This window comes from Corylus avellana, chromosome ca2 (assembly GCF_901000735.1).
Source record: "Corylus avellana chromosome ca2, CavTom2PMs-1.0".
In the NCBI taxonomy this organism is placed as follows: Eukaryota; Viridiplantae; Streptophyta; class Magnoliopsida; order Fagales; family Betulaceae; genus Corylus; species Corylus avellana.
In genome coordinates, this window is record NC_081542.1 from 42,631,028 (window position 1) to 42,641,607 (window position 10,580).

The 10,580-nt window shown below is 36.8% G+C and overlaps 1 protein-coding gene across 1 annotated transcript; it reads right to left on the minus strand.

Annotated features, from left to right (window-relative positions):
* Window positions 1–4,646: 4,646 nt before the first annotated feature.
* LOC132169836 (L-type lectin-domain containing receptor kinase VII.1-like) lies at window positions 4,647–10,580 on the minus strand. Its single transcript, XM_059580789.1, has 3 exons — window positions 8,555–10,580; window positions 5,287–5,355; window positions 4,647–4,678 (listed from the first exon to the last, which is right to left on the minus strand). Exons 1-3 carry the CDS (start codon window positions 10,578–10,580, stop codon window positions 4,647–4,649), a joined length of 2,127 nt encoding a protein of 708 aa, XP_059436772.1.

Here is a 10,580-nt window from a genome sequence, read left to right on the forward strand (position 1 = left end):
ATATATATATATATATATATATATATATATATATTGTTAGGTCATGTTTTTGCACATTTGGTTTACATGTATGTTGTTGAAAATGAAGCAACTCAACATGTCCAGAAAGCTGATTCTAGAAGGCCCTGTCCGGACCGCCAGAAGCCAGGTCCAGACACAAAATCCAGCAAGCTAATTTTGATTTGCATGTCCGGACCGCGAGAAGCTGGGTCCGGACCCAAGTTCCAGAAAGCTGCAATTGAGAGTCAGGTCCGGACCCAATTTCCAGCAAGTCCATTTTATATGGCCTATTCGGAGACAAGACTTAGATGTCCGGACACCATGTGGTTACGCATATGTAACCCTAGCTGTGTTCGGACACCCACTATTCCTGTCCGGACACAACTGCTGAATGGTGTTTTATTTTCTATTCATGCAAACTGTTTTGCCTATTATATGTACGGATTTTGGGGAACAAAAATAGAGAGCTTAGAGAGAGATATTGTTCTAGTTTATGTGAGTAAAGATTAAATACGTGAAGCTAATTAGAGTTCCAGTGAAAGGAAATCTTTTAGAAGAATTGTGCCAGATGTTATGGAAAGGGCTACTGCGATAGAAGTCAAGTGGGTCGCTTGTCGTGTACTAGGAAGAGTAAATTGCAAAGGTTTTGTAATTCTTCTTGTATTCCTTATTCTTCTTATAGTGGATTGATTTCCTGGGTTTGGCTGCCCCGGAGAGGTTTTACGTTTAGAGAGTTCTCTAAATGGTTTCCTCTTCATAACCAAATATCTGTGTTCTTGATTGCTTATTTCATATCTGTATTTGGTTGATTTTTAACTGCTAGGTTAGATCTATTTTTGCATAATCTTTGTGAAACACCTAGACATTTGGATAGGTGTCGTTTGGAGTCGTTTTTAGGTTTTTCAATTGGTATCAGAGCGGGTTCACTCTGTGAAGGAATTATTTCCTGAGTGTGATCCGAGACTCCATATCAAATGTCTCATACTGTTGCTCCTAATTCCCTTCCTGTCTTTGACGGAACTAATTATACGCTTTGGAAAATACGTTTGAAAGCATACTTTAAATCCATTAGCGTTTGGCATATTGTTGAATCTGGATGGACTCGTCCAGACAAAGCAATAGCTGAATGGACAACAGAGGAAAAGAATAATGCTACTGCTAATGACAAAGCTATAAATGCTATTTACATATCTGTTTCAAATAAGGATATTTTCAAGAATTTCTAGATGTGAGATAGCTAAGGAAGCTTGGGAAACTTTAGAAATCACACATGAAGGAACTAAGGATGTTAGAACTTAAAAAATTCAAATGTTGGTTTCTCAGTTTGAGGAGATTAGAAAGCAAGAAGATGAAACATTTGATGAATTCTACTCAAAACTTAGTGTCATTAAAAACTCGACTATCAATTTAGGAAAGAAAATGGATGATGCTAAGGTTGTGAAGAAAATCTTAAGGTCTTTACCTGAGAGGTTTATACCTCAAATTGCTGCCATACAACAAAGCAAAGACCTAGACACAATGAGAGTAGAAGAACTTGTAGGTTCATTTCAAACTTTTGAGTTAATTCTTCCTAAACACAAGAGCACCAAGAATATTGCTCTTAAGGCAACAAATGTTAAGGTTGACTCTTGTGGTTCATGTGATGAGGATTCTGGAAATGAGGAAGAAATTGCTATGTTTGCTAAGAAGTTTAGGAAATTCTTTAGATCCAAGAAAGGAAATTTTAGAAATAGCAATTCACAATTTTCTAAGAAATCTAGAATTGAGAATGTTGAGAAAGGAAAGTCACCTAGAGGTATCAAGTGTCACGAATGTGGAGGACATGGGCACATTCGTGTTGACTGTGCTAACTTGAAAAAGTCAAATAGCAAGGCATTTAATGTGACTCAAAGTGATGAGTCAGACAAAGACGATGCTCAACAGGGAGTTAATTACTTAGCATTTGGAGTTAGTTATGAGAGTGAGCTTGAGAATAGTGAGTATAATTCTCAAGACAAACAAGGTGTGTCCGATAATGATTCAGAAGAAGAAGATGATCTGCAAAATGCTTATAATAATCTCTTTGTGGAATGCACTAAACTGAAAAAGCTGAATAAGCAGCAATTGAAGAAACTCAAAGAGGTTAATCTTGAAAATTATCAACTTTCTATCACCTTAACTGATTCTCTTGATACTCATAATACTTTGATGTCTGAAAATCAAATGCTAATTGCCAAAGTGAAATCCTTAGAGAATGAACTGAATGAATCAAAGAATCATTTAACAAAATTCTCTAGTGAAAAGCTAAATCAAATGTTACATAATCAGAAACATTCGTTTGATAGAACTGGATTGGGTTTTGATAAATAAGCTATTTTATCTACTAATGTTGCTTCTTCTTCAAAGATGATTTTTGTGAAACCAGTGAACAAAGAAGATAGCTTGGCTGAAAAGAAGGTAATTTCTCCTCAAATTTCCAAAGGTGGAAAAGGTAAGGGAAATCTAACTGATTCCTATATGTCTAGTTCTAAGTCAAGAAGTGTGCATATGTTAAGGAACCAACCTTCTCAAAGGTTTATTCCTACGTGTCATAACTGTGGTAAGATTGGACATATTCGTCCTCAGTGTTTTCAGCTTAACAGTCATGAGCCTAAAAGCGAATATTTTCATTCTAAAAATAGTTATGAGAAATTATTCAACATGATGAGAGACGTAGTAACACGGTTAGATGTCTTGGATAAGGGTCACACAATTGTCCCTATTGTGAAGAAAGTTTGGGTCAAGAAGATTAATACCATTCACCCATTGAGGGGGAGTGTGGGGGAGTGGTAATGGACTCACCTAGATTAGGTGGGCATATGACATGCCTGGAATTTATGCATATTTCATTTATCTTTGGTATTCTAAGGCATTTTTTTTTTTTTTGTGTTATTTTTTGAATTTATGCATATTTCATTTCTCTTTGGTATTTTGAGGCATTTTTTTGTGTTATTTTTTTCTTTTCTCTCTTTCTTGTTCGGTGGTCAGTTTCTCATGTATTGTTCCGAAATGCATATTGTACATAAGAGTGGGGTCAATAATTTTGCAATTTACATCTAATGATTCATATGTTTTATGATCTACCTTGTTCTTCTGAAGACTGTTGAGGGAGTAAGAGTCAGTTTCTCTCATGTTCGAAGTTGTGCACTATTTGCCCCCATTAAGTTAGTATTTTTGATATGTGTTTGGGAATTCGGATCAAACATTTTGTTTGGAAGATAGATATGTCTTTTCTATCCATTTGACCACTCGTTAGTTGAACCTAGCTCCTAAAAATTCCGACATTTTCTTTTTTTTTTAAAAAGAGGCATAAAATGTGCTCAAATGACTTATGTTTGCTTCTATATGTCCCTATAGAAAGAATCAATGATCAAATCATTGCGGAAATAGATGATTACTAAAGGACATGGTGAAAAGCGAATGCTTCGTCTCAGGGGTAGTGTATCGGATGAGGGAATCTAGATCCTAACATTATAAGGTTTGACTGTGGCTTGAATCAGACTGTTTGTCTTTCATTTACAAAAAGTCTGTCTAGATTTGTCTTCCATTGATGAAATCTTATTTAACGGGAGTTTTCACACACTACACATTTTGCATAGTTTTATGTGTTATTGCTTACTTTTCTGAATTCACAGAACAAGGGTACTTCATGCATATGGTACATTTATGGTGTGTGTAGTATGTTGATCACTCCGGATTGATAAGCTATTCATAAGGACATGCATGAGATATTGGGTATCTATACAAGTTGTGTTTTTTTTTTTATTATTTTTTTTTAGAAAAAAAACAAATCAAATCAGATTTTTTTTTTTGTTTTGCTTTAAATTTGAGGGGGAGGATGTCCGGACACATCACTTACCTGTCCGGACACTCTTATTTCAGCCTTGTCGTGTTTTTCTTTTAAAAGTTCTCTTGAAGGTTACTTTGGCAAAGCAACAGTGATGAAGTCAAATGCCCAACTTCATAGGCTTCCCGCTCCAGCTGACCATGCTCCTCCAATCGTTCAAGATCCTCCAGCTGCATCCTCCTCGGGTTCATCAGATGTTTCCAGTCAATTAAATACAATAATTGACTTACTTTCAGCTCAAGGCCAAAGCATCGAAGCTATCAACACCCGCCTGACGACTTTGGAGCAAGATGTGAAGTATATCAAGGACAGTTTTTGGCAAGAATAATTTTCATTTTTGTTCGCTTTGCTTACAAATCGCATGCCATTATGTCATGGAATTTTGTTTTGTTGTTTATTGTGGCTACTTATTTCAGATTTAATGGGTTGTTTTTCAGTTTAAACTCTAGAATCCCATTTTTGTTGTTGTTTCCTTTTGTCCTTCAGAGACAAAAGGGGGAGTTGATGTGTCATTTTCATGTACAATTATTTTTGTCCCTGAATGGCCACGGGGGAGTTTGTTAGGTTATGTTTTGGCACATTCGGTTTACATGTAAGTTGTTGAAAATGAAGCATCTCAGGATGTCTAGAAAGCTGATTCTAGAAGGCCCTGTCCAGACCGCCAGAAGCCGAGTCCAGACACAAAATCCAGCAACCTCAAGTATTCTTAAGCAAATCTCCTTTGCTTCTGAGCTGATAGAACAAATGACCCTCAACTCTCCATTCATGATCTAGCTAAGCTTCACCTCCCCTCCGCCATAGTATTGGACCAAGAGATAGACATGATGATGTTGGAGAGAAAATCAGCCCCTTAGAAGCAAGGCGATGAGTCGCCAACAGCAGGTCGCTCAGTGAGCCCGTGTCGCCTAGTGGGCATGTCACTGTGCGCCCATTGTGCACGTCGCATTTATTGTATGACCCCGCTATTTATGGTAACCACTACGTACAGACCTGACTCAAGCATGCCTCTCTTGCACGAGAGGTATCGGCCACACCTTTCCACTAACAGAAATTGGCCCACAGTAAGGCAAGGCCATACCGACCCAAACCAAGGATGCCCATAAAAGGAGAAGGGCCAATCTGACAAACGCACGTCTCAATACAACCAAATGAAAGATTTTGGCCATCCCTTGTAAGATATTGTACTGTGTACACGTATGTAAAACGTGTTGTAACCAAATGTGCGAGTATATATATATATGAGACATGCACTGCTAATGAGAACAGAGGAATTCATTCATAGAACAAAGCTCTTACACCAAAAAACTCCCACTTCTCCTTCTCCCTTCAGAGTTCAATATCTTTCTAATTATCAATAGCTATCTAGCACATTGCACCACCTCAATTGAACCTAAGTTCTCCGGGGTGACCGGAAACTGAGTTAACAGATGAAGAGTGGAACTGCATAATATCTTCAATTGTTGGGTGTGATGAATGTTGAAATTGATTGGCTCATATTTGATCAATAGAAATGGGCCAAATTTTTGGTTATTGAATTTGTTATTTGTTTTCTTAATGGAGAAGCAAAGTTGAAAAAGGCTTGAATTGTGGGCTGCCTTCTGCCGCACCTAAGAGCTGCGCCCAACATATGCCATTCAGTTTTTTGTAAAATGAAGCTGCCAGTCTGCCACCTTATTTGCTGTGATTTGTCCTTAATCTCCAGAGAACCGTCGCATGAAGACTTCTCACCTAAGAATTCACTGCACCCAAGAGTTTTAGCCTTATAATAACTCTTTTGTTTATTATTGATTGTCAACAAAAGAAGCACCCATAATTCTATAGCCATCTTGGGCAGCCGTCTGAAGAAATGAATAAACTCATTTAGTTTATTCATTTCACATGCTACCTTGTTCTATAAAAGGGTTACATGGGAGTTGTAGAAAGTATCCTCGATCGGCAGAAAATAGAACAGAGCTTGTGAGTGAGAGAAATTAGGTGAATTTGGGGATTTGGGTTTGTGAGTGATTAAACACTCTTTTGTGTCTCTCCTTCTGAATTAGTGAAATATCTCTCTACTGTGGCACAGTAGACATAGGTAATTTACCGAACTACATAAATTTTGTGTTCTTGTTGTGATTTTGTTTATTCTGCTTGATTGATTGTGAGAGAAATTCGTGACCTTTCGCACAACAATGAAGACCCAAAATCTTGTTGAATCTCAGACCACCTACCCATGGGTTTCATTTTTCGGAGCAGTATGCATCTATATCCTTGTAATGGGCACAAAAAGGAAAACTATGCCAGGCCATAGAGCAACATATCAGAGGAGTTGAAGCCATTGAAGACGAAATCAACAGCCGATTTGGATTGGAAGAAGAGAAAAACCTGCAACAGAAACCATAGTAGGAGAGGCTGTCGGTGTTTCTGCTTTTTCATAATTGAAGAAAATTATGAAAGAGAGATAAGCAGATGCAGGTGGATCTGAGAAAATTAAGAAAAGGTGGTGGTGGTGGATGAGAAGTAGTAATTGAAGTTTCTTGGTCAACTTTCAGAAATTCATTAGTGCGAGTTGGGAAAAACCAAAAACCGGTACCCGGTTCCAATACCCGGTTTTTGGTACCCGGTAATTATCGGGTTACCGGGAACAGGGTATTTATATATATTAAAAATTTTTACGAACTATTTATATATTTATATTTATGAACTATTTTTATTGTAAGAGGTATTTCTTTTGGTTGGTAGATTATTTAAATATTTGTTTTATTTTTTTTTTTTTGGTTTTGAATTGTTGTAGTAAGGGGGTTTTTCTTGTGCATGTTGATTTGTTTAAATACTTATTTTTATTGTTTTAATGTTTTCTTTATGTAACTAATTTAAAATAATTTTTAGAGCCTTTTAAAAAAATTGAATTTTTATTTCTATGGCCCATATAGGCAAAAATGTTTATTTTTTTTTTTTTTGATTTTTGAGCTTTTTTTGGTTTTTTATTTTAATTATTTGGAACCATCACAACAAAACCCAATTAATTTTGACAAAAAAGCTAATAGATGTTTTTTAAAATAGGCCAATTATATGAAAAAAAATAGGCTTATTTTAGGCCCAATACAAAAAATAACCTAAGAAAACAATTTTTTAAAAAAACCAGTTACTGTTCCGACCGGTAACAATTTTGAGAAAACAGAGATGTAGAAGAGAAAATCTTGGGAAAAGAGCGATGTAGAGAAATAAATAGTATATTAATGAGATGGATGTGTGAATAGTATCAACTACATATAGTGGAATTGTTCACAAACGCTAAACAAATGCATTTTGCATTAATTGAGATGCATAGTATTCTAATGTAGATGATTTTTTAGTGTTTTACTCCTCTATTTTAGATAAAGTAAGAACTGAGCCATTGTGATTGCTCTTATAATCTTTTTTTTTTTTTTTTTCTTATCTGATTGCTCTTATAATCAAATGCATTTTCATGTAACCTTATAGAACAATCACTTTTAGGATAAGGACAGATAGGCTCGGATACAGGCTGGAATATTTAAAAATAAGTGAAAAATAATGATTTTTTTTTTTTTTTGCCGGTAATTAATAATTCTTTCTATTTATTTTCTATATCAACTACCCATTGGAGATTTCAAGTTTCAATTGAATAACGTCACCGTTAGACTTTTGTGATCTTTTTACACTAGCCATTATGTCAATGAATGTTGTAGAATTCTAATAGGGACATCACCCCTGATTTATCTAAGCACGAGAATATAGAAATTAACAATAATATATCATATTTTCTTTAGTTCCGCTCTCTCTTTCATATTATATATTTCTACACATCATATAGCCACTCAGATTTTATTTTATTTTATTTTATTTTTTATGGATGTTAGGTTTTCGAGTACTTATGAATAATGATGAAAGTGCGGGTAGATAAAAATCGATCGCATCCACTATCTGCATATACAAATGCAGATAGAAATTTTAAGGTATATAGATACAATTAATAATCGTATATGTATTCCCTTTATATATAATACATATTAAAGTTTTAAATTCAATTATTGAAGCGTCTCTTTCTCTTGCTTAGAAGTTTATAAGTAATGAAGCTTATTAGTTTGTCATATTTTACTTACAATACAATTGTCCTTATATTTTACATTTAATTGATTCATGATTTGTACTTGTAGGAGGGTTGATTTAGATTCATAATGTGTTGATTTTTTTTTTTTTTTTTTTTTGTTGGTTTGTTGGATTTGTAATTTATGGCAAAATGATTAATAAGTGTGATATGAATAATAGTGTTCAACTAGAAGCACAAATTACGTCCACAAAAGGTAGCTCAATCGGCTGTGACTACGCTTAATGAAGCGAAGATCATTAGTTCTAATCCTCCCCTCCCCCCTCCTTAATGTAATAATCGTGTGGATGCAGATAATAATCGCACAATGCAGATGCAGATGCAGATACCTAAAAGTGATAGCTGCTGATATTGCTAATAACTTATATGCATTTGCATTTTTACATACATGTCATATACATTAATACATAGAAATAGAGACAAACAGTGAAGACAAGTCATATAGATACCCAACACCCATAATACAATGTAATACATTTAGACCCTCGTTCATTATGCATGTAATCTACTTTCTTTCTTCTGTTGCTTCTGAGATGATACAACAAATTACACTCAATTGTCCATTCATGATGCAGATTCACCTGCCCCCACCATAGTTTTGGACCAAGAGAGATCCATGGATGAAGACCCAAAATTTCGTGGAATGGATTTCATTTTACGGAGCAAATATGCATCTGTATCCTCACTTTCAACCGCCTCCGCAACCTCATTGTTTCCCTCCAACACTTTCATTACTTGTCTCATGGTTGGCCGGGAACTTGGGTCAGGGTACGCACACAACAAGCCCAAGTGAAGCACCCTCTCCACTTCTTGTTCATCAAACTCGCCTCTACCCTTCAATCTCTCATCAAGGGCATTCATTAATTGCCCTTGTACCATCAATAGCCATGCCCAATCTACCAATGGTGGCTTGCCTTCCTCTATAGGCCTCCTCCCACACATTACTTCTAAAATCAGGATACCAAATCCAAACACATCAGTTTGAGCCGATGACCGTCCGCTCCTAATCACTTCCGGTGCCAAATATCCGACGGTCCCAACCACCCTTGTCGTGTTAGGCACTTGACTATGGTCGTACGTTCGGGCTAATCCGAAATCCCCTAGCCTTCCATTCATATCCTTGTCAAGTAACACATTGCTGGCCTTAATGTCCCTATGAAGGACTTTGACATCCCACCCCTCATGTAAGTACAAGACTGCTGAAGCTACGTCTTTTATAATCTTTATCCTGTCTTCACAGCTCAACATCCTCCTGTCATTACATTCAAACACCCACTTGTCCAAACTCCCATTTTCCATAAAGTCATAAACCAAAAAGAATTTGCCCTTGTCTCTCTTGGACCACCCTCTCAACCCCACCAAACTTCTATTCTTCATTCTTCCAAGGCTTGAAATTTCAGCCAGAAATTCTCTCATCCCATCATTTTCGTGCGAAATGCATTTCACTGCAATCTCTGCCCCTCCTGCTAAAACACCCTTATAGACCTTGCCATTCCCTCCAGTTCCAATCACATTTTCTTCTGAGAAATCTCTTGTTGCCGCCTCAATTTCTACATAAGTCATTCTGTGTGGCCAATACTCCAGTTCCCACTCTTCCATTTCTTCTCTCTCCCTAACATGTACTCCCCTTCGCTTCCTCTTGATCAAAAACAGAGCAAACAGAGTACAAAGACAGACACCGGAGAAACCTCCCACTGTGATTCCTGCAATAAACCATTTGGATCGAAATATAGAACCCTTTGGAATAACAAACGATGGCAAACCGGTGGTAATCAACTCTTGGCTTAACGAAAAGTTGGAATTACTAAAGCTCCAAGCTAAAATATTGTTTCTTTGAATTAACGTTCCGGTACTACTAGAAAAGCCAACAAACATTTCATCCTCAAAAACCTCAGAAAGATCAATAGAAATATTCAACAAAGGCTTCAGAGGTCTTTTCATGCCTGCCAGAGCTATAGTAACATTTATCAAAGAATCTGAATAGTCAATCCAAACTTGGTAATTTTCACCACTGTTGAGCTTCAATTCCTTGAATGACTTGTCATCATCAGCATCGCTGCTGTTGTCGGGCCAGTACCCGGAATCGTGTGATGCATTGGATTTGAGGGAGTTCACGTCGATTCCAACATGGTTGGTGCTTATGTCATCGAATTCTTGGTTCTTAAACACATCAAACTCGACACCAAAGACATGGTTATTGGGATTCCCATTGTTGGTGAAGTTGAGAAGGCCTAGATAATTACCTGGGCCCGCGCCTTCGATGCCCTTAACGGGCACAAACATGAAAACTATGCCATGCCTAGCAGAAGGATTATTCTTGTAAGGAACCAAAGAGAAGATGAAAGAAGTTGAAAAAGGATATACATAAGAAGAGTTTGGGTTTTTAGCGGGGATTTTTTCTGGGTAAATTGCCCGGCTGATTGAGTGATCTGTTCTGTTAGTGAGCGTTAGAATACGAGATTCAACGTCGGCCAGGCCATAGAGTAACATATCGGAGGACTTGAAGCCATTGAAGACCAAATCAACAGCCGATATGGATTGGAAGAAGAGGAAAACGGGAAGCAGAAAGCATAGTAGGAGAGGCTGTTGGTGTTTATGCTCATCCAT

Excerpts from the sequence above, each read along its gene's own strand:
- LOC132169836 (XM_059580789.1), bottom strand. The coding sequence starts at position 10,580 with ATGGATGAGCATAAACACCAACAGCCTCTCCTACTATGCTTTCTGCTT. Across the intron at positions 5,356-8,554 it reads CAAAACTATGGTGGGGGCAG|CCAATCAATTTCAACATTCA; the intron begins GTGAATCTGCAT and ends ATCAAATATGAG. Across the intron at positions 4,679-5,286 it reads GTTCCACTCTTCATCTGTTA|CTTGGTCCAATACTATGGCG; the intron begins ACTCAGTTTCCG and ends TCATGTCTATCT.